This window comes from Convolutriloba macropyga, chromosome 8 (assembly GCF_964194025.1).
Source record: "Convolutriloba macropyga chromosome 8, txConMacr16.3, whole genome shotgun sequence".
NCBI lineage: Eukaryota > Metazoa > Xenacoelomorpha > Acoela > Convolutidae > Convolutriloba > Convolutriloba macropyga.
Window position 1 is genome coordinate 15,584,338 of NC_134475.1, and position 25,189 is coordinate 15,609,526.

General features: G+C 32.9%; 1 protein-coding gene across 1 annotated transcript; it reads left to right on the forward strand.

Annotated features, from left to right (window-relative positions):
* The first annotated feature begins 757 nt into the window (after positions 1-757).
* Positions 758-6,676, forward strand: LOC142343962 (uncharacterized). The gene is made up of 3 exons (XM_075395371.1): positions 758-958; positions 2,932-3,120; positions 5,846-6,676. The coding sequence occupies exons 1-3, from the start codon at positions 760-762 to the stop codon at positions 6,535-6,537; spliced, it is 1,080 nt and encodes a 359-aa protein (XP_075251486.1). The 5' UTR covers positions 758-759; the 3' UTR covers positions 6,538-6,676.
* The last annotated feature ends 18,513 nt before the right edge of the window (positions 6,677-25,189 follow it).

Below are 25,189 nucleotides of genomic sequence, written 5' to 3' on the forward strand. Positions count from 1 at the left end.
AAATTTGGAAATTGTACTCGCAACCACTGTGTTGATTGAAAATGTGATAACAACGCGCCTGTTATCGACATTTCACTTTTTTTTTACAATTGGGCATCGCCCCGGAGTTTGCCTGTTTCTCGTTGAATATAGCAACTAAGTGGTTTTTATTTTATTCATTGATCAACTTTTGCTGCAATTATTTATATTGTGGCTTGTCAGATAACAACAATGGCAGAAACATGGTTATTAACATCAATTTGTCGAATCATTGAGCAAATTTTAGCAACTGTTTGTGATTTCGCCACATTCATTCGGCACTATCATTAGTTATCATCGATAACTAATGCAACTGTTGTTTTCTCAACGACAGTGGACAAAAATTTTAACATCTTTTGCCCTCTCGAATTTATATGACAACTCGTGAGTACACTCGACAACTTAAATCAAGTTATACTTCAACACAGAGGTTTGGTGTTTTTTCTCAGTACAACAACCGTGAGCTAATATATGTTTACAAAACATGCGGGCAAAATAGTGCCCTCGATATAGTTCGCAAACTTTGGCCACAAAAATTTATTCGAAAAGTTATTAAATGACCGCTTTGCGTATTTTGGATCGAGTATAATCTTATCGACCACGCATTCTCTAATTATTTGGTTCAAAAAAATTTAATTTTGACCCTCATTTGTCAGTCAAAAAGCATAAACCACAAATGATCATTGAAGTCAACCATTTTCAAATTAACACCTTTGACTTTTTACCACTATTACGTGAGCTATGTGTAACCGGAAGTCGGCGCTGATTTACGCTGGTATGGCCATGATTGCACTGGGAGTTATAACGACTGTTCTGATAGTTGTGGATTCGGTGTACGAAATTTCTGGTCAGGTGGGTGCAGTTCCAATCGGGGTGGAATATTGGCTGAATGTTTTCTGTGTTACAGTGAGATTACAAGAGTATTGCGTCAAGTGGACAGGTTAGATTGCCTAACTATGTCAAAAACGGCGCTTATTTTATTGCAGAGAGCAGAAATTTTTTATTTTATGCGCTTTTGATTTTTTCAGCCATTTTCCGAGAATTTCAGAGTACTTTCTGCACTTATATATCATTGTGGAGAGAGCTTTAAAATTCCCTGCAGACAAAAATGGAGAATGAAAATACAAAAAGAGTTAAATTTTTAAAAATTAACTCTTTTCCACAATACAATATTTACAAAGGACAGGAACCTGTTTTCGGCAAAACAAAAAATCTGAGCTGATCATTATGCAACTTTGTTGGTTTGATACAAAGTAATATACGAATTCCTACGGAAATATACGAAATCATACAATGTCATACAAGATTTGTACATGAAGATTTCTCTAAAAATTCCCCGGAAATGACAAAAGGGAACATTGCAAAAACTAGAATGATTAAACAAGATTTCAAATGAAGATCGAAAAATTCTTCCTGTAATCATACAACCTCATATATCATTTGTAAGATTTCCCGGTCATGGTTTCAAACACGAAGACCAAGAATGCTTTTACTAAAAATTTTCAATTTAACTAATTTTTTCAATAGTCATAATTGAAACACTAATCAATCTGAACAGTTGCATCAAGATAAGGATACACGGATACAACTCTGGATTTAGACTGTTCATTGGAACACGCGTAAGTGCAATTTGTGCGTTTGTGTTTTCCTTTCTATAGAAAACCTGCCTTTGATATCTAATAATGGGAGGATCAACGATCTGATTTATTAGCGTCTCTGACCGAGGGGAGGAGGGGGGGGGGGGGGGGGGGGGGGGGGGTGGGATTATTGCTCAAATAAGTGAAACAAACAAAAATTTGAATTGACTGTTTAAGTTAAAATTAATTGCTTTTTTTTAGTAGCAGAAGAGTTATTATGATGTATTTTTAATATCGGCCGAGTGGATGTAAAACAGGATGTAAAATGTGAGTCTTTACCATCATAGCCCCCATATTTGTGGTCATATTGCGTATAGCTCCCCCATTACAATAAATACAGCATACGGAGGGGTATAATTTCGCGGGGGGGGGGGGAGGCTATAATGGGAAAGGCCGTAAAAGTTACTGCTGCATTCGACAAAAAAAAAATCAATTTTCTTTTGTTGAACAAATATAGAGTGCGGAGAATGATGAATTAGTGCTCAGCTTATTCAAAATGACTTTTACCACTGAGAGAGAAAAGTGGGACTGGAAACTCTTCTCTGAGCGAGAAACCATTTTTCTTGTGGCATTTCGAAGAAGTGGAAGAAGTTTTGGATCTATTCCGTTTGTGCCCCCCCCCCCCTCCAGTACGTTATGCTCCCGCCAGTTACAGAGCTCGTGTCATTACATAGTAAATTATTTTGTAAAAATATGGCACGTGCATCTGGGGGTTGCAAATAATATGCACCCACTAAGCGGGGGTGTGGGGGGGGGGGGGGGGGGGGAGGGCAAACGGAAAAGATCGAAGTTTTTTTAATTTTTATTATTAAGAGTGCTTTGGGCAGTTAAACTTTATCAGCAAGCAGTATTGTATTTCCGAATTTCTGATCATATGTTTTAATTGTTTCGACTAATTTTTAAGGTTTCTGCTTTCATTTTAAAGCTGTTTTTGTTTTTACGGCAGTAGATATTTGAGCGTTTTTTTTGGACATTCAAAACAAGAGGGAGTTCTATACAGTTATACTACTTCATCTTTCAGTTTCACTTTTCTCAAAAATGTTATGAATTTTTGAGCTCAATTTTTTCGAATTTATTAAGTTTTATTCCATTTTTCATTTTTTCTAAAATATTTGCTATACAGTCAGCGATTCAGACTATTTTTGTTAGTTATCATAGTTAATTATAAGTGGAATCTGGAGATTTTATTGGCTGATGAAACTTTTTATTCGCGTCAGGAAAACGAAACAGTTTTAGATTCATAGATGGCCTTTAAATTGAACTGAGGTGTGTTTAGACGATGCGATTGAGGACACGGGTGAACAGATATTCTATGTCAGGTCTATCCTGACCTTCTTGTTCCTGTCTCTTGTGATGACGTGTGCTACCCTTCTTTTTCTGTTCACTGCAGTCCACTGCTGCAATTTCATTGACCTCAAAAGGGGAGCATGGTTCAAGGCCCTAATAGCTGTCACTCTCCTTATGTGTAAGTTTAGTGAACATTCTAAAACTAAGGTTCAAGACCAAGGTATGTCGGTATTTCCAGACCAAAATGGACGTAACAGGATGATTTACGTTCAAAATTGCAAACGGGAGAAAGTCCGGACAAGCTGAGCGTCCAGAAGAACGCACGACAATCTGGACATTGAACGTTTTCATAGAACGCTGTGGAAATAAGGAAGTCCGGTTTGCGGGGAACTTAACTTGAGTTGCGCTCGAAAGGGCTGACAATGATGAAATAATTGAGCTGAAAAGTATTAAAGTTTTTGTAAGAAATATCTGGATAGGGTCGAAATTTTGAAAAAGGCTGAATGTTAAAGATTCATGCATTTCACGCGTTTGAGCTCATTCAACGCATTTCAGACAATATTTTGAGGACTTAATAAGTGTATTTAGCCCATAATTATGCGTTGAAAGGGGGCTGTAATTAAGTGATTATTGATTAGGTGATTTTCATTGGCCTCAAAACCAATGAAAATTTACTGTAGCCGAGAGGTGGGCTTTATCATAAGGTTAGCGAGCGCCCAAAGAGTAGATATGTTATATCATTCGATTATTTTGAAAAGAGGGTCCAACTGATAGTGGCGACGAATTCGAACTAATTCTATCAATTACCAATAGATATTAATTGCGCTCAAACGAAGTTTGTAGCTATTATATTATTATATTAGTACTCTAGGTCATTTTAGGGCAATTTTTGCACTACATACTTATTATCTGATCGTTTTTTCTCTTAGCATTTGCCTTTTACCCTCAAAACGGGATAAACAGGTAAAAACCGGATGGCATCAAGTTCTCTTAGAGCCGTACGGCTCACTAGTCCCTAAGTATGTGATTCACCAATACCCAAAACTGTTTAAGAGACATTTTTTTGTGGTATTCGTGGTTGGAAGGCCGGTTCTTAAGGTTTGGTTTCCCACTTAACAACCCTGCCCATTTGTCCCCCACCATCTCACCCCTTCCACTCCACCTCATCATCCAACTCCCCCCCCCCTCAATTAAGCTAAAGCTAGTCTCCCTAAGTTGCGCAGCTAGCTATTTACGAACCCGGCCCCTAGTTCCTTAGCATTTTAGTACTGATTATTTAAATTCCAATAGTAAATCGCTTAGGAAGTACTGAAACAGAGAATCCTGAGGTAAGTTTACCTCGTATTACCCACAGTCAAAACCCAAACAGTACAAATAGAAGACTCGCAATTTGACGTGCCCAGTACTGATATTGACGGGGCGCCCAGTCCGGGCACATCCAAACGCTTGCCCCCATTACACACAATCCGGTCACCATCCTCTAATGCTACCCAAAGCCTCAAGTGCATTTTACCGACGCCTACCGGTCATTTGAGAGCAGTTCGGTTGACGTTAGTGAGTTGCTTTTTTTTATATTTTTAATTTTTTATCCAGGCTTTGAATCAAGCTCAATGAAGGAATTATTTTAACAATGATATTTCTCAGCCTTGAAACGATGAATTTTGTCATTTATAAAAAGTTATTTATTTAACATAGGTTTAACTGAGCTTTCATCAATGTTTTGTGAGTTTTAATTGGTGGAAGGAACTGTCATTGCTTTTATCAACTCTTCTCCCAAACTCCTCAAACGGGTCAAATAAATTTGTGCTCTAGAATTTTCTTCAATGTGAGTTGCAAAAGAATCGGATGTAAGCCACGACAGCTGCTCAAACCGCATATAGAAATTAAATAATTGAAACAAAAAATTTTTCAAACTCTAAAATATTTCAATCTTTTTTGCCTTCTTTTTGCTTCATTCAAACCCAGACACAGATGCAGTCAATCGGAGTGCTCTTAAGTTGAAGGCTTTGTTCATTGTATGGTCTTATAGCCGCAGGTATGGTCCTATGGATTGCACTTCAGGCTAAGTTTTTCTCCTTTGTACCGTCCTTCAGCTGCAGGTTTTCTTAAATGGACTGCACCTCAGCCGCAGGTTTTTGTAAATAGACTAGTTCTCTGCCATAGGTAGCCATACATGGACTATTTATCAGCCGTAGGTACTCAGGATTATCCATAGGTTTCTCAACAAATGGCTTTTTCAGCAGAAGTTCCAACTGAGCAGAATGTAGATATGACTTGTGCAGATTAAATTCAAACTGTATTCCGATTATGTTCAGATTAAAATCAGAGGATCTTTTTATGTTCTGAATTTTTACTATGATCAGTTTAAAAAGTATCATGAACACAACACTGCTCAGAGTAAAATCACAGACTTGATTTGAATAGTGTGATTCAGCGTCTGGGAAGCCAATTGCTCGCCAATCGTTTGAAAGCAATCAGCCTGATGGTAGTTTGTTATCCTTCATAAACAACTGTTCGAAGATCTTGTAAAAACAGCATCCTAATATCAAGGTTTTTGCTCGCGCAACTAGCTGGTGAAGCAGAGCGGCGGCGATAAAACCACCAAATGTTCCCCTTATCATTATTAATTATCAAAAAATCCTTTGTTGGACAGTTTTCTTCAAATATCTCAAAACTCAATGGCTGGAAGACCACGGTTTTTATTCTCATTTAGAAATTGTTTTAGAAGCAACAAAAACAACTGTGTAGTGTAAAAATATTGCTTTCACCGTATCTGTATTAATTTAGTCAAAAACTGAAACAATTTATGAGAATTATCCGCACACTGGTATCTTTGGTAAGTACCCAAAGGCCATCATTTTCGTCCAATTTTTGTATAGTCAATAACATTGTCTGTGTTTCAGTGATGTTTGCCATTATCATGCCCATAATTCCCACTATCGAGTATATCTCAGAGAAGAAAACTTTCCAAGACTCGCGCAAAGACTCATTCTACTACAAAGGTTTGAACGAAGTAGCCCTCGTGAACTACTTAAACTTCACCAATGAAATTGACCTTATAGACAGCATTGGGTCACCAAACTTGACCATGACCTTTACTTGGGCAATGATCGCTCCATACTTTTCCACAATTTTCATCATAATAGCTTTAATATTGTTCATATGCGCGGGAAAGAAAACAAAAGAAAGCGATTCCCAAAGTTCAGAACCCGGAAGTAAGGCTAACTCTGGTAGTAAAACGGATCAAAAAAATGAAAAAGAGGAAACTTCTAATGGTTCCAAGGGTGGAAAGAAAAGACTTAAATCTCTGACTGAAAGTGAAAAGATACCGCCACACCAAACAGTACCTGCTAAAGATGGTCGACCTACAATTTACGGATATGGATCTAACCGAAGAGAAAAAATCCCACCTTCTTTAAAATCGGAAAATTCGAAGCCAAAAACTCAGTCAGAAAAACCAGAACCATCAGTAATAGAGAAATCAAATTCGTCAACACCGCGAACTGAACGAGAGAAACCTTCCACTAAAACTTCATCAGCAAACAAAAGCAAAGAAAGCTTGAAAAGGGGAACTGAAAATAGTGTACGCCGATGAAGATCTATCAACAAAGAAAACTGATTATCAATAAAATTGATTTTAGGAGAGTAGTTTGATTTTGATAAATTGACCAATAAACAAACATTTATGATTGCACAGAAATTGTTGGAGTGATTAATTTAATTACAAAAGTGATTTCTACTATCTTGTTTTTTCTTTTAGTCTCCTTATTTGTCTTATTTTCAATGAATAATGCCCTTCTCAGAATATTTGAAGCGGTTTGACCCAGTCTTCTGCACTAGGGTTTCATAGCATCCTGAACCAAGACTGCTAAAGCCGGATACAAGCTATTCTCGAATTGATGGGCCGTATGGAATTGCTTTTAAAACTTCCATGAGGTTATGTTGGGAGCTGGAGCGGGAGCGGGAGCTGAAATAACAACACATAAAAATGAAAATAATAGGAAACATTATATAAGTTTGTTAAGTTATCAAAATTGCCCTTGTTTAAAATTGATGTGAGATCAAACGACATGCAAATTTATTCTGTTTAATTGCTCTCAAACAACGGTTGTAACAATTATATTAGTCCTGTCGGTCTTTTTTAAAGCGATTTTTCGCTTGACCGATTTTTCGTCTGACGCTTTTGACTTTTCGTCCTCAAAAACGGAATAAACAGTTAGCACCTAGCGGGCATTAAGTGCTCTTAGAGCTGTTGAGCTCTGTTTCAGCTCAAACTGGTTTGGAGACTTAAACTTATGTTGTGAAGGGTGGTTCTTAGAGGTTGAAGACACCCCCACTGTTGACCCCCCCACTATTGCCCCATCCCCCGCGCTGTTGCCCCCCCCCCCACCATCAGCCCCCCGTTGCACCCCGTGGCTACTGCCGAACAACCGATCGCTAAAACACGCAATTTTATAATAATTTTCACAATTTTTTTCAAGCTTTTTAAAAATGTCGGTCATTTTTGAGTTCTTTCAGCCCTAGGTGTCAAAGAACCTCCTCGAGGGTTTTATAAAAGGTTACTGCATAGTTTCTAGTAGTCATGGAATGGTTTCAACGTGTTAAAATCACAAATTTTAGTTTTTTTGACAAAATTTTTTTCAAATTTTGCCAGAAAACGTCTTTAAGGGTTTGATAATAAGTTACTGAAAAGTTTAAAAAAATTTTGTCGGTTTTTAGGTTTCTCCAGTCTCAAGGCCCGAGGAACCTTCCCTAGGGTTTGACAATAATTCGATTGTATAATTTCTAAATGCAATGTATTTTTAGAGCTAATGAAATGGTTATCAATATTTTATAGACTCCAGCTTTATTATTTTTTGATAAAATTTAATTTGTTTTCAAATTTTCGAAAATTTTTTATAATGTTCCAAGTTTATGGATCTTTATGAGCCATTGAAGATTTTTAAATCTTGAAGTAGAGATACTGGATATTCTCTCAGGACAATGAAATGGTTTTGAAGATTTTAATATCTTGAATTTTAGAAATTTTTTTAATAAAATTTGCAATTATTTTTAAAATTTTTAAAATGTTTTTGTACTTTTTTGAGTTTAACTATCGTTACTGGCCAACGAATCTTCTCAATTGTTGAAAATGGTTTACCTTACATAACTCTGAGGACAAAAATTATTTTTGAACATGTTCACTTCGAATCGACATCTGGAAGATTTTTTAAAAAAATTTTGCAATATTTTGTAAAGTTTTAAATTATTGGTTTTTCGTTTGATTTATCTACTATTGAGGCTGGGAAACTAAAAGTTCCGGAATGGCATCAAGCTAAAGCTAGCCTCGCAAAACCGTGGCTAGCTACTGACGAAGCCAACCGCTAGCCGGTCGTTTGAGTGCAATTCGCCTGACGTTAGTCGGTTATGTTTTCATTCTGAGTAGATAGGTCATATAGCCTTATATAGTTTTCGATTCAAATTATCAGTCAAACTGATCTCGGACTGAGATTTTTGCACAGTCAGGAGTAAGCAAAAGGTAAATAAGGCAAGAAAGTCGACTACTGAGAACTTCTATGGAATTGCAGCTTCGTGCATTACTGTTGACCACCCCACTATTGCACCATCCCCCTTGCGCTGTTGCTCAAACCCCCTCTCATTTCTCCATCAGCCCTTCGGTGCAGCCCCTCCCTCGCCCCCGTGGCTACTGACGAACAACCGGTTGCTAAAAAAAACGCAATTTTATAATAATTTTCACAATTTTTTTCAAGCTTTTTAAAAATGTCGTTCATTTTTGAGTTCTTTCAGCCCTAGGTGTCGAAGAACCTCCTCTAGGGTTTTATAAAAGGTTACTGCATAGTTTCTAGTGGTCGTGGAATGGTTTCAACATTTTAACATCACAAGTTTTAGCATTTTGTTTTTGACAAAACGTGCAAGTTTTTTCGAATTTTTCTGACATTTCTTCTTATTTATTCACGTCTTTCCAGACACAGGGGCCAGAAAACGTCCCTAAGGGTTTGATAATAAGCTACTGAAAAAATTTTTTGCCAAAAAACAGCTTTCATTTTTTTAATTTCGCAAATTTTAGCATTTTTTTTTATTAAACTTGCATTTTTTCCAAGTTTTTTTAAAAAAGTTAGTCGGATTTTGGGTTTCTCCAACCTCAAGAGCCGAGGTACCTCCTCTTGGGTTTGACAATAGGCTACCGTACACTTGGAATGCTTTTTTCAAGATTTCAACACCATTAATTTTACATAGTTTTTAGAGTTAATGTAATATTTATCAATATTTTAATGACTCCAGCTTTAGCATTTTTTGTTAAATTCAATTTGTTCTCAAATTTGCGATATTTTTTTTTATATTCCAAGTTTCTGGATCTTTATGAGCCAGTGAAACTATTTAAATCTTGAAATAGGGGTACTGGATAGTCTCTTGGGACAATGAAATGGTTTTGAAGATTTTAATATCTTGAATTTTAGCAAGATTGTTTTTAAAATTTCCAATTGTTTTCAAAATTTTGTCAATGCTTTTGTCCTTTTTTGAGTTTAACTATCGTTACTGGCCAACGAAGCTTTTCACGTCTTGCAAATGCGTCTTGCTTACCTTACATAACTCCGAAGACAAAAATTAGTTTTGAACTTTTGCACTTCGAATCAACATCTGGAAGATTTTTTTTCAAATTTTGCAAGGTTTGAAAATTTCTATGGAGTTGGCAGCTTCGCGCATTACTGCCCAGTTTAGGCAGACATCATTAAAACACAAATTTTACCAACGTATCTGGCGGAGCGATCGAAGATAACCGATTAGAGATTTTGTATGATTATATAAATGACCAAATAAGGAAAAAGATTGTGTAAGGCTGCCAAGATCTCCCTCATCTTACCCATCAAAAGTTTCGTCTTAATTTTTTCTAAAAGTCGACAAATTTGTTTGTTATAAGTCTCCGACCGTAGTAGGTAGACGTTTGTAGCGATATATCTTATATATCTGTCGCTGCCAGCTAGCATTTGTCAAGAACTGAACCTACCCGCGGACATAATTTTGTATAGCTCTTTAAATACTTGAGATGAAAACCGAGTGTATAATTTTAAATCGCACGTTTTTCCTTTCTTGTACGTTTAACTAGAACTAACTTCCCGTTAATTTTTTTGTTTCTAGAACAATCCAAGAGATTAGACCAACCATTTTTTGGTTATCTATGCAAAAAGAATAACAGAGAACATTTCTCATATCTTGATCATTGCAGGATATTTTACATCTGTATCTGGAATGGACGACTGTGACTAAACAACTTAAGCTGAAAAAAAACTAATTGTTCCAACATTTTTTCAAAATGGAGGAATATATATGCGAGACCGGCTTTTTTTTTGCTTCAGTCAGACTTTCGCTTTTTGTTTACGCATCGAAGCGAAAAAAGAAACTTAACTTGCAGCCCGTAAAGGCTACTTTTGATTTTCGCTAAAAAATTTTATTATTTCATCGCATGCTGACAAAAGGGAGCTATTTAAAAATTGGAAGGAAAACAGGAAAAACAAAAAAAGAAAAAAAATGGGATATCTTGGGATAAAACTCTGAATACATTAGATTAATCGATAGACTGTAAAAATAATTTTGTTGACAGATTGCATTTTAGAGTTTTTCTAATAACCAGAGTTTTCGAAATTTATTTTTGACGTTTTTCAGCTATTTTGCGAATTTTCAAGTTATTCTACCATTTTTTTGGTCAATTGATTGTTTTGTATTTATTGGAAATTGAAACGACCCATTTTGTTCTAACTATTTTGCAGTGCTGATAAATTTTAAAATGATAAACTCGAAAATGATACATTTAAATTTTTTTCCACTTCCTGGGCATCTTTGGGCATCATTGTGTGAGTGGATTGATGTTTTCAATTGCATAGGAAGAGTTTTTGTAGTTAGGTTTACCTGTAGGATAAAAAGCTTGATCTTTATAATTTTTTGATGAGTTGATTTTTAATAATTTTTCTATTTTTGGAATCATTTTTTATAGTTTTATTTGTCATTTTACTAGTATATATATACTTTTAAATGCCGGTTAATTTAAAGAATAATTTTCTCGATAGAATAGACTATTCGAGTCATTTCATTTCCCGAAATCATTTGCCCATTTTTAAAAAATCCGTTTAGATTGCATTCAGATAACATTTTACGGTTTGAATTTTTGACTTGACCAAATCACTGCCTCTACTAAAAAATTTTGTGAGCGATTTAATCATTGAATTACGCAATATAGTGAATGTGGGCAAAGTCAAAGCAGCAAAATCATTAAGCCATAGCGCAATAAGTGACCAATTTTCATTTGAGCAATTGTTAGTTGACATTCGTTATGCGCTAAATTGCTATAAATTTATAAAATGCTTTGATTATATGTTTTGAGGATACCTGAAACTGCACACTCACTAAAAACACTTTCGGAAGTTTGGAAAAACGTTTCTGTTATAATCCCGATCTGCGTCAAGGTGGTCAACGCCGAATTTTTCCTGAGAATTTGTTGGCCTTGTTACAGTTTTCTTTTAAAATGAAAACAAATTTTTGTGTTTTTTTTAAAACGTTTAACTAAAAAAACAATGAAAAACAGAAAAAATAACATTTTCAAAATTTCGAGGGCTACTTCTGTTAATTTCTGTTTTAGGTTATTATTTTCAAAAAAATTCCTCGAACTAGAAAAAAATTATATTTTCCTACTTTTTCTTTTGAACTCTTATTTGAAAGACTTTGAACTCTTATTTGATAAACTTTTATTTGAAAGAAATAGTACTCTATTGTTGTAATTTCTCTTTAATTGTTTGAAACAGAGTCCAATCAAACAATTGCGATACTCCTGATGTGCACGAAAAAGGAAGCAGTCTGGGAATGAAGAAGAATGAAAGAAAAGACTAAACAAATTAAAAAGTATTTTGCACTTTTGTGCTGATTTTTTCCTCGTTTTCTGAACACAATATTGGGTGTTAAAATCGAGTTCTCAGTTTTTTGGTTCTAATAATTCAAGTAGTCTGATAACCGTTCTTTTGGAAGTTCGCTAAGAATCTTTTCAATGTTACTATTTCAGTTAAATTGATTGATTTTTAGTTAACTGGAAAAACTTTATTCTTGATTTCTCGAAACCACTTTCAAGACCCATGTTCTACAATTAATTAAGGGTTTCTTTTGACGGAGCAGTGTTGGTTCTATTTTGCGGATTTCGAAATAACATTAGAAAAAACTTGAGAATAAAAGAAGAAAAACTTCAAGAAAAATTTATGTCATTCAACGCCGCTCTGTCTTTTTATCTGATGCCTGATTGACATTTAAATTAAACTTATAACCAATTGATTCAAAAGTCTTTGAACATGAAGTCATCATACAGCAGAATCAACCAGCTTTATTTAATTGACCCAGAAAAAATGTCAATTTTTGAACTTAAAAAATATCAAACTATTAATTCGATTTATAGCGTAAACTTTGAAAAAAGAATTTCTTTTTTTTTCATTCGTTTCGAATTAAAAAAATTATCATTTGCAAATGTAAGTTAAATGAATTAAAGTTAAGTTGAAATTACCTTGTTTGCCAAAAGTGGAACTTTACTTAATATTTTACTCCAATTTTTCAGTTCGTTTCTTCTTTAACTTAAAATTCTCATTTGGTGCTCTTTTTGATCTATAGGAATCTGTGAAAATCAGATATTCATTGCGATATTATAGACAACGCAATTGGTTTCCATCTGTTAAAATTATATCAACATGAGGGTTTGGAAAAATTATTCATTTTGCAAAATAAAAATTACGTGTTGCTACAATGTTGCTACAGGAGAATGCTTCAATTTGAGCTTCGGAAAATTGACAGTCAAAAAATGTCAATAAAAAGAAGTTTTTGGCAAACTTAAGACGTATGTTGGAACATTGTGTGCCACGCAGAGTGACGGTGAGAGTCGTCTTGTTATGTTATCGCTTCAGTTGATTCTTTGTACATCTTTCCATTTTCTGCGTCTTCTTTCTGCTTTCACAAATAATAAATCTCACTTTGGCTGTTTTCGGATTTGATAATATTTATTTCGACATTTAGACAAATAATTTATTAATTCCATCCCAGCCTCATAGAAAAGAGTAATTTCTTTTTAAAATTCATTAAAATTGTAACTTCTCATTGTGTGTTTTTTAACGCTAAATGGTTTTGGAGTTATTTTAAAAGCATTGGCGACAACTTTTTCCTTACTTGACTGTGCTGTTGAACAATTGATATTTACTTGTGCTCTTCAGAGTTCATCTTTAATTTCCTTTCCCCAAAAATATATTGACTCGATTTCCATCGTTTCGTTGCGTTAGGCACTCAAATTGACTCTACTTCATTTTTCTGTACCACAACGTGATCCTTTTTTAACAAAATGTCGCTTTCAACTTCAACTGCTGAAACTGAACTCGCCCTAATAGTTGTCCCTGGTTACCTTGATCTGATGAATAAAATAATGGGCGCTGGTATTATTCCTTTCGTTAGCATAACTAGTATTACTTGTAATTTATTAACCATAGTTTTTGTCTATATTCATGGAGTTGATCGGGCTGCTTTGGTTTTTGTCATCACAGTATCACTGGCAGATTTTTTAATAACTATTATTAATGGATTCGTCATGACCAGGTGAGATCCCAGGCTGATGTTTTCCAGCCCTTTGTTTCCGAACAGACCATTTCTTAAGCACTAAGTGAGACCCAAATTAAGTGACCTGGAGAAGGCATCCATGCAATAGATTGGACCCGAAAAAGGAGGGAGGGGGCAGGTATAGAAATAAGGTATGACTAAAGGGCAGAACCTGTGAAAGTTGTCTGATCAGATGTCAACTTCTGAGACAACGGCCAGATGAAAGCAACAAAACCATTTGGTGTGAATTGATCGTAAAATATGTGAGAGCGGTTTGGTAACATCACAAAATCTGGGAAACAGCTTGATCAGAAGCCGAAACTAAAAACAAACGAAAACCTGGGAAGTTTAGATCTTCATTCTACGTTTGAGTCTTTAGTCTTTTTTGAATTTGTTAAGATGGGCTCATTTTTATCCGTCAAAAAGTATACGATTACAAAAAAAATATTCGGTTATATCTGAAATCAAAAGTATCGGTTCCGTGAGCTATACATATGTAAAAGATGTGAAGCCTCCAAACATTCCTTCAAAGGAAGAATTTTAGGATGTTTAAAAGATGCTGTTCTTACATTTGTTTAGATTTTATCAAAATTTTTAAAAATCTTTTGATTTTAAAATAATTTGGGTTTTAAATGTTTTTCTCTTTAATGAGTTTTTGCTTGATTACTTTTGTAATATCCACGAACGGTCAGACTGCATTTTTTGGCAAATAGCGCACTTATGTTTTAGTAATTGAGTTAATTCGCCATTAAAAGAAGCAGCTATTTAGACTTTGGATTAGTTACTTGACAACTGAGTGTTAACTTAAATTAATACAAGGCAAATTAAAAATGAACTGCGTCACTCAAATTGAATCACAAAACCAAGAGAAAACTTTGTTATAATTAGCCAATACTGAATGAAATTGAAATAAGATTTCACACTGCTGCAAACTGAAGTGTGACAGAGAAGTGATTAGCTAGGCAAATAGTTTGATGAAAAAACATAGCAAGACACGTCCTGACATACAATGCAAAAAATTTTTGGACTAAATAAAAAACTAGACCTCGAATGGACAATGATTGGATTAGGAAAAAACCATTTGAAACATATCAGATCCAAGAAACCGAAAAATTAGGAGAAATCAATGTCAAGATGCCGCATGTGATCAAAAAATTACTAGCAAGAAAGCAAATTTTTGTTTAAACACCATTTTCTTACTCCGTTTTAAAATTAGTGTGCAAAAATTTCACGCCGAAAAAGCACTTGCTTTTTCGCTTCACTTACTGTTTTGGTGTGACCAAAAGCGTCACTCCAATTTGACTTCAAAGCTCATGAAAATGCGTGAACCGATCTTAAAAAAACATAGCAGGACAAATCCTGAAATACAATCCAAAGAATTGAATGAAAAAAGAATAACTACTTTAGCTGACCAGCAGATCATCTGAACAACGCCAGCCAAATAGAAGAACAATCTCAAAAACTGAGAAACTCATATGAAAAAAATATATATAATCATAGCTAAAACTCTTGAGGTTTTTATCTTGAAGGCCAAATTTGATTTAATTAAATATATCTACTAATCAAAGCACAAGCCTTGAAAGAGCTTTATTGATAAAAAAAATTGCAAAAAAATTGAGGAATATGACATTCTTAAAAAATTGAAAATTGGAAAATTTATTGCAATATTCTTAATTTCGCAGTGTTGTAACAGCTCAAAACCACTTTTTTCAAGAATCTGTCCATTAATTTATTTACAAGACCTAAAAAGGTTTCATGGGCCCATAACGATCGAGAAAATTAATAAAATTACCGAAAATTTGAAATTAATTAAAATTTTTGATAAAATTTTGCTAAAAATTTTGATATCAATTTCTTCGAAATTAATTCATTGTCTCCAGAGGCTGACAATTAACTAAATTTTGAGCTTTAAAGAGATGCATTGGCCCATAAAGTTGGATAAACTAGGAACACGACAAAATTTTCCAGAAACATTGAAAAATTTTCAAATTTTCTCAAAAAATTGCAAAATTTCGTGATATTAAAAAGTAGAATATCATTGCATTGCTCATAGCGACTATGCAGTAGTATACTAGGAAACAAAAGAGGAGGTTAGCTGACCATTAAGGCAAGAAAAACATCCAGGAACGGTCAGACTACATTTTTAAGCAAATCACGCACTTATGTTTGATGAATAGAGTTAATTCGCCATTAATAGCGGTAGCTATTAAGACTTTTTCACTTGAAAACTGAGTGTTAACTTTAATTAATACAATGAAAATTAAAAATGAATTGCGTGACACAAATTGAAATACAAATTCCAGAGAAAAACTTTGTTATATTTAGCCAATATTGAATGAAATTGAAATAAGTTTTCATACTGCTGCAAACTGAAGTGTGACAGAGAAGTGATAAGCTAGGCAAATAATTTGATGAAAAAACATAGCAAGACAAGTCCTGACATACAATGCAAAAAACTTTTGGACTAAATAAAACTAGACCTCGAATGGAAAATGATTGGATTAGGAAAACCATTTGAAATATATCAGATCCAAGAAACCGAAAAAATAGGAGAAATCAATGTCAAGATGCCGCATGTGATCGAAAAATTACTAGCAAGAAAGCAAATTTTTGTGTAAACACCATTTTCTTACTCCGTTTTAAAATTAGAGTGCAAGAATTTCACGCCGAAAAAGCACTTGCTTTTTCGCTCCACTTAACGTTTTGGTGTGACCAAAAACGTCACTTCAATTTGACTTCAAAACTCATGGAAATGCGTGAACAGATCTTGGAAAAACATAGCAGGACAAATCCTGAAATACAATCCAAAGAATTGAATGAAAAAGGAATAACTACTTTAGCTGACCAGCAGATCATCTGAACAACGGCAGCCAAATAGAAGAACAATCTCAAGAACTGAGAAACTCATATGAAAAAATATATATATAATCATAGCTAAAACTCTTGAGGTTTTTATCTTGAAGGCCAAATTTGATTTAATTAAATATATCTAATCAAAGCACAAGCCTTGAAAGAGCTTTATTGATTAAAAAATTGCAAAAAAATTGAGGAATATGACATTCTTAAAAAAATGAAAATTGGAAAATTTATTGCAAATTTCTTAATTTCGCATTATTGTAACAGCTCAAAACCACATTTCTCAAGAATCTGTCCATTAATTTATTTGAAAGACCTAAAAGGGTTTCATGGGCCCATAACAATCGAGAAAATTAATAAAATTACCGAGAATTTGAAAATAATTAAAATTTTTGATAAAATTTCGCTAGAAATTTTGATATCAATTTCTTCAAAATTATTTCATTGTCTCCAGAGGCTAACAATTAACTAAATTTTGAGCTTTGAAAAGATGCATTGGCTCATAAAGTTGGATAAACTAGAAACACGACAAAATTTTCCAGAAACAAAAAATTGCAAAATTTCGTGATATTAAAAAGTAGAATACCATTGCTTTGCTCATAGCGACTATGCAGTAGTATACTAGGAAACAAAAGAGGAGGTTAGCTGACCATTAAGACAAGAAAAATATCCAGGAACGGTCAGAATACATTTTTAAGCAAATCACGCACTTATGTTTGATGAATAGAGTTAATTCGCCATCAAAAGCGGTAGCTATTAATACTTTTTTACTTGAAAACTGAGTGTTAACTTTAATTAATATAATGAAAATTAAAACTGAATTGCGTGACACAAATTGAAATAAAAATTCAAGAGAAAAACTTTGTTATAGTTAGCCAATATTAAATGAAATTGAAAAAAGTTTTCATACTGCTGCAAACTGAAGTGTGACAGAGAAGTGATTAGCTAGGCAAATAATTTGATGAAAAAACATAGCAAGACAAGTCCTGACATACAATGCAAAAAACTTTTGGACTAAATAAAACTAGACCTCGAATGGACAATGATTGGATTAGGAAAACCATTTGAAATATATCAGATCCAAGAAACCGAAAAAATAGGAGAAATCAATGTCAAGATGCCGCATGTGATCAAAAAATTACTAGCAAGAAAGCAAATTGTTGTTTAAACACCATTTTCTTACTCTCTTTTAAAATTAGAGTGCAAGAATTTCACGCCGAAAAAGCACTTGCTTTTTCGCTCCACTTAACGTTTTGGTGTGACCAAAAACGTCACTTCAATTTGACTTCAAAAGTCATGGAAATGCGTCAACAGATCTTAGAAAAACATAGCAGGACAAATCCTGAAATACAATCCAAAGAATTGAATGAAACAGGAATAACTACTTTAGCTGACCAGCAGATCATCTGAACAACGGCAGCCAAATAGAAGAACAATCTCAAAAACTGAGAAACTCATATGAAAAAAATATATATAATCATAGCTAAAACTCTTGAGGTTTTTATCTTGAAGGCCAAATTTGATTTAATTAAATATATCTACTAATCAAAGCACAAGCCTTGAAAGAGCTTTATTGATAAAAAAAATTGCAAAAAAATTGAGGAATATGACATTCTTAAAAAAATGAAAATTGGAAAATTTATTGCAAATTTCTTAATTTCGCAGTGTTGTAACAGCTCAAAACCACTTTTTTCAAGAATCTGTCCATTAATTTATTTACAAGACCTAAAAAGGTTTCATGGGCCCATAACGATCGAGAAAATTAATAAAATTACCGAAAATTTGAAATTAATTAAAATTTTTGATAAAATTTTGCTAAAAATTTTGATATCAATTTCTTCGAAATTAATTCATTGTCTCCAGAGGCTGACAATTAACTAAATTTTGAGCTTTAAAAATTTGCATTGGCCCATAAAGTTGGATAAACTAGGAACACGACAAAATTTTCCAGAAACATTGAAAAATTTTCAAATTTTCTCAAAAAATTGCAAAATTTCGTGATATTAAAAAGTAGAATATCATTGCATTGCTCATAGCGACTATGCAGTAGTATACTAGGAAACAAAAGCGGAGGTTAGCTGACCATTAAGGCAAGAAAAACATCCAGGAACGGTCAGACTACATTTTTAAGCAAATCACGCACTTATGTTTGATGAATAGAGTTAATTCGCCATTAAAAGCGGTGGCTATTAAGACTTTTTTTACTTGAAAACTGAGTGTTAACTTTAATTAATACAAAGAAAATTAAAAATGAACTGCGTGACATAAATTGAAATACAAATTCAAGAGAAAATCTTTGTTATAGTTAGCCAATATTGAATGAAATTGAAATAAGTTTTCATACTGCTGCAAACTGAAGTGTGACAGAAAAGTAATTAGCTAGGCAAATGCTGCTAAAATTCTTGATATCAATTTCTTCAGAACCATTTCATTGTCTTCTGACCACTAAGACAAGAAAATAATGAACAAAACAAATAGTTTCGACAAATCTTGAAAAAAATTGGAAGTTTTTCTAAGTATTGCCAAAATTCGTGTCATTAAAATGTTGAAGACAATTTCATTGCCACTTTAAACAAAGCAGAAACTTCCTATGGGATTCCTAAGGTAAGTTTCTGGCCACTGAGGCTGAAGGAATTCAAGACATCGGAAAATTTTTGGAAAAAAAACTTTCTGAGATTCGTGACATTAAAACGTTTAAAACAATTCTACTGCCAATAGAAACTATTCAGAAACATATTTTTAATCACTCGAGGAGGTTTTAGGGCCAATGAGACTGAAAAACACAAAAAATGAGTTTTTGCTTTATTGAGTTTTTGCTTGATTACTTTTGTAATATCCACGAACGGTCAGAGTACATTTTTAGGCAAATCACGCACTTATATTTGATGAATAGAGTTAATTCGCCATTAAAAGCGGTAGCTATTAAGACTTTTTTTACTTTAAAACTGACTTTTAACTTTAATTAATACAATGAAAATTAAAAATAAACTGCCTGACTCAAATTGAATCACAAAAACAAGAGAGAATTTTTGTTATAGTTAGCCAATACTGAATGAAATTGAAATAAGATTTCATACTGCTGTAAACTGTAAAGTGTGAAAGAGAACTGATAAGCTAGGCAAATGTTGCTAAAATTAATGATATCAATTTCTTCGAAACCATTTCATTGTCTTCTGACCACTAAAACAAGAAAAAATGAACAAGAGACAAATATTTTCAACAAAACTTGAAAAAATTTGCAAATTTTAGTAAATATTGCCAAAATTTGTGTCATTAAAATGTTGAAGACAACCTCTTTACCAATTAAAGCAAAGTAGAAACCTCTTGATATCAATTTCTTTGAAACCATTTCATTGTCTTCTGACCACTAAGACAATAAAATAATGAACAAAACAAATAGTTTCGACAAATCTTGAAAAAAATTGCAAATTTTTCTAAGTATTGCCAAAACTCGTGTCATTAAAATGTTGAAGACAATCTTATTGCCACTTTAAACAAAGCAGAAACTTCTTATGGGATTCTTAAGGTAAGTTTCTGGCCACTGAGGCTGAAGGAATTCAAGACATCGGAAAATTTTTGGAAAAAAAACATTCCGAGATTCGTGACATTAAAACGTTTAAAACAATTCTACTGCCAATAGAAACTATTCAAAAACATATTTTCAATCACTCGAGGAGGTTTTAGGGCCAATGAGACTGAAAAACACAAAAAATGAGTTTTTGCTTTATTGAGTTTTTGCTTGATTACTTTTGTAATATCCACGAACGGTCAGAGTTCATTTTTAGGCAAATCACGCACTTATATTTGATGAATAGAGTTAATTCGTCATTAAAAGCGGTAGCTATTAAGACTTTTTTTTACTTTAAAACTGAGTTTTAACTTAAAATTTTTGTTATAGTTAGCCAATACTGAATGAAATTGAAATAAGATTTCATACTGCTGTAAACTGTAAAGTGTGAAAGAGAACTGATAAGCTAGGCAAATGTTGCTAAAATTATTGATATCAATTTCTTCGAAACCATTTCATTGTCTTCTGACCACTAAAACAAGAAAAAATGAACAAAAGACAAATATTTTCAACAAAACTTGAAAAAATTTGCAAATTTTAGTAAGTATTGCCAAATTTTGTGTCATTAAAATGTTGAACACAACCTCTTTGCCAATTAAAGCAAAGTAGAAACCTCTTGATATCAATTTCTTCGAAACCATTTCATTGCCTTCTGACCACTAAGACAAGAAACTAATGAACAAAACAAATAGTTTCGACAAATCTTGAAAAAAATTGCAAATTTTTCTAAGTATTGCCAAAATTCGTGTCATTAAAATGTTGAAGACAATCTCATTGCCACTTTAAACAAAGCAGAAACTTCTTATGGGATTCTTAAGGTAAGTTTCTGGCCACTGAGGCTGAAGGAATTCAAGACATCGGAAACTTTTTGGAAAAAAAAACATTCTGAGATTCGTGACATTAAAACGTTTAAAATAATTCTACTGCCAATAGAAACTATTCAGAAACATATTTTTAATCACTCGAGGAGGTTTTAGGGCCAATGAGACTGAAAAACACAAAAAATGAGCTTTTGCTTTATTGAGTTTTTGCATGATTACTTTTGTAATATCCACGAACGGTCAGAGTACATTTTTAGGCAAATCACGCACTTACATTTGACTAATAGAGTTAATTCGCCATTTAAAGAGGTAGCTATTTAGACTTTGGATTATTTACTTGAAAACAGAGTGTTAATTTATATTAATACAAGGCAAAAGTAAAATAAACTGCGTGACTCAAATTGAATCACAAAAACAAGAGAAAATTTTTTTTATAGTTAGACAATACTTAATGAAAATGAAAAAAGATTTCATACTGCTGTAAACTGAAGTGTGAAAGAGAAGTGATTAGCTAAGCAAATGCTGCTAAAAATTTTGATATCGTTTTCTTTGAAGCCATTTCAGTGTCCTCTGACCACTGAGACAAGAAAAAAAGTGAACAAAAGACAAATATTTTCATTAAAAACTTAAAAATAGCAAATTTTAGTAAGTAATGCCAAAATTTGCGTCATTAAAATGTTGAAGACGACCTCTTAACCAATTAAAACAAATCAGAAACCTCTTATCGGATTCTTGAGGTAATTTTATGGCCACTGAGGCTGAAAGAATTCAAATCATCGGATAATTTTTAGAATAAAAACTTTCTGAGATTCGTGACATTAAAGCGTTTGAAACAATTCTACTGCCAATAGAAACTATTCAGAAACATATTTTAAATCAATCGAGGAGGTTTAAGGGCCAATGAGTCTGAAAAACTCAAAAAATGAGTTTTTGCTTTATTGAGTTTTTGCTTGATTACTTTTGTAATATCCACGAACGGTCAGAGTACATTTTTAGGCAAATCACGCACTTATGTTTGAATAATAGAGTTAATTCGCCATTTAAAGAGGTAGCTATTTAGACTTTGGATTAGTTATTCGACAACTGAGTGTTAATTTATATTAATAAAATGCAAAATAAAAATGAACTGCGTGACTCAAATTGAATCACAAAAACAAGGGAAAATTTTTGTTATAGTTAGACAATACTTAATGAAAATGAAAAAAGATTTCATACTGCTGAAAACTGAAGTGTGAAAGAGAAGTGATTAGCTAGGCAAATGCTGCTAAAAATTTTGATATCGTTTTCTTTGAAGACATTTCAGTGTCCTCTGACCACTGAGACAAGAAAAAAAGTGAACAAAAGACGAATATTTTCATTAAAACTTGAAAAAAAATTGCAAATTTTAGTAAGTAATGCCAAAATTTGCGTCATTAAGATGTTGAAGACAATCTTTTTGCCACTTAAAACGAAGTAGAAACCTCTTATCGGATTTTTGAGGTAATTTTATGGCCACTGAGGCTGAAGGAATTCAAAACATTGGAAAAATTTTAGAAAAAAAACTTTCTGAGATTTGTGACATTAAAACGTTTAAAACAATTCTACCGCCAATAGAAACTATTCAGAAACATATTTTTAATCAATCGAGGAGGTTTTAGAGCCAATGAGGCTGAAAAACTCAAAAAATGAGTTTTTGCTTTAATGAGTTTTTGCTTGATTACTTTTGTAATATCCACGAACAGTCAGAGTACATTTTTAGGCAAATCACGCACTTATATTTGACTAATAGAGTTAATTCACCATTTAAAGAGGTAGCTATTTAGACTTTGGATTATTTACTTGAAAACAGAGTGTTAATTTATATTAATACAAGGCAAAAGTAAAATAAACTGCGTGACTCAAATTGAATCACAAAAACAAGAGAAAATTTTTTTTATAGTTAGACAATACTTAATGAAAATGAAAAAAGATTTCATACTGCTGTAAACTGAAGTGTGAAAGAGAAGTGATTAGCTAGGCAAATGTTGCTAAAATTATTGATATCAATTTCTTCGAAACCATTTCATTGTCTTCTGACCACTAAAACAAGAAAAAATGAACAAAAGACAAATATTTTCAACAAAACTGGAAAAAATTGCAAATTTTACTTAGTATTGCCAAAATTCGTGTCATTAAAATGTTGAAGACAATCTCATTGCCACTTTAAACAAAGCAGAAACTTCTTATGGGATTCTTAAGGTAAGTTTCTGGCCACTGAGGCTGAAGGAATTCAAGACATCGGAAACTTTTTGGAAAAAAAAACATTCTGAGATTCGTGACATTAAAACGTTTAAAATAATTCTACTGCCAATAGAAACTATTCAGAAACATATTTTTAATCACTCGAGGAGGTTTTAGGGCCAATGAGACTGAAAAACACAAAAAATGAGCTTTTGCTTTATTGAGTTTTTGCTTGATTACTTTTGTAATATCCACGAACGGTCAGAGTACATTTTTAGGCAAATCACGCACTTACATTTGACTAATAGAGTTAATTCGCCATTTAAAGAGGTAGCTATTTAGACTTTGGATTATTTACTTGAAAACAGAGTGTTAATTTATATTAATACAAGGCAAAAGTAAAATAAACTGCGTGACTCAAATTGAATCACAAAAACAAGAGAAAATTTTTTTTATAGTTAGACAATACTTAATGAAAATGAAAAAAGATTTCATACTGCTGTAAACTGAAGTGTGAAAGAGAAGTGATTAGCTAAGCAAATGCTGCTAAAAATTTTGATATCGTTTTCTTTGAAGCCATTTCAGTGTCCTCTGACCACTGAGACAAGAAAAAAAGTGAACAAAAGACAAATATTTTCATTAAAAACTTAAAAATAGCAAATTTTAGTAAGTAATGCCAAAATTTGCGTCATTAAAATGTTGAAGACGACCTCTTAACCAATTAAAACAAATCAGAAACCTCTTATCGGATTCTTGAGGTAATTTTATGGCCACTGAGGCTGAAAGAATTCAAATCATCGGATAATTTTTAGAATAAAAACTTTCTGAGATTCGTGACATTAAAGCGTTTGAAACAATTCTACTGCCAATAGAAACTATTCAGAAACATATTTTAAATCAATCGAGGAGGTTTAAGGGCCAATGAGTCTGAAAAACTCAAAAAATGAGTTTTTGCTTTATTGAGTTTTTGCTTGATTACTTTTGTAATATCCACGAACGGTCAGAGTACATTTTTAGGCAAATCACGCACTTATGTTTGAATAATAGAGTTAATTCGCCATTTAAAGAGGTAGCTATTTAGACTTTGGATTAGTTATTCGACAACTGAGTGTTAATTTATATTAATAAAATGCAAAATAAAAATGAACTGCGTGACTCAAATTGAATCACAAAAACAAGGGAAAATTTTTGTTATAGTTAGACAATACTTAATGAAAATGAAAAAAGATTTCATACTGCTGAAAACTGAAGTGTGAAAGAGAAGTGATTAGCTAGGCAAATGCTGCTAAAAATTTTGATATCGTTTTCTTTGAAGACATTTCAGTGTCCTCTGACCACTGAGACAAGAAAAAAAGTGAACAAAAGACGAATATTTTCATTAAAACTTGAAAAAAAATTGCAAATTTTAGTAAGTAATGCCAAAATTTGCGTCATTAAGATGTTGAAGACAATCTTTTTGCCACTTAAAACGAAGTAGAAACCTCTTATCGGATTTTTGAGGTAATTTTATGGCCACTGAGGCTGAAGGAATTCAAAACATTGGAAAAATTTTAGAAAAAAAACTTTCTGAGATTTGTGACATTAAAACGTTTAAAACAATTCTACCGCCAATAGAAACTATTCAGAAACATATTTTTAATCAATCGAGGAGGTTTTAGAGCCAATGAGGCTGAAAAACTCAAAAAATGAGTTTTTGCTTTAATGAGTTTTTGCTTGATTACTTTTGTAATATCCACGAACAGTCAGAGTACATTTTTAGGCAAATCACGCACTTATATTTGACTAATAGAGTTAATTCACCATTTAAAGAAGTAGCTATATAGACTTTGGATTAATTAGTTGAAAACTGAGTGTTAATTTATATTAATAAAATGCAAAATAAAAATGAACTGCATGACTCAAATTGAATCACAAAAACAAGGGAAAATTTTTGTTATAGTTAGACAATACTTAATGAAAATGAAAAAAGATTTCATACTGCTGAAAACTGAAGTGTGAAATAGAAGTGATTAGCTAGGCAAGTGCTGCTAAAAATTTTGATATCGTTTTCTTTGAAGACATTCCAGTGTCCTCTGACCACTGAGACAAGAAAAAAAGTGAACAAAAGACGAATATTTTCATTAAAACTTGAAAAAAATTGCAAATTTTAGTAAGTAATGCCAAAATTTGCGTCATTAAGATGTTGAAGACAA

Coding starts and splice junctions, on each gene's coding strand:
- LOC142343962 (XM_075395371.1), top strand. CDS start 760: ATGTGTAACCGGAAGTCGGCGCTGATTTACGCTGGTATGGCCATGATT. Junction 959..2,931: donor GTATTGCGTCAAGTGGACAG/GTTAGATTGCCT, acceptor AGGTGTGTTTAG/ACGATGCGATTGAGGACACG. Junction 3,121..5,845: donor AGCTGTCACTCTCCTTATGT/GTAAGTTTAGTG, acceptor TCTGTGTTTCAG/TGATGTTTGCCATTATCATG.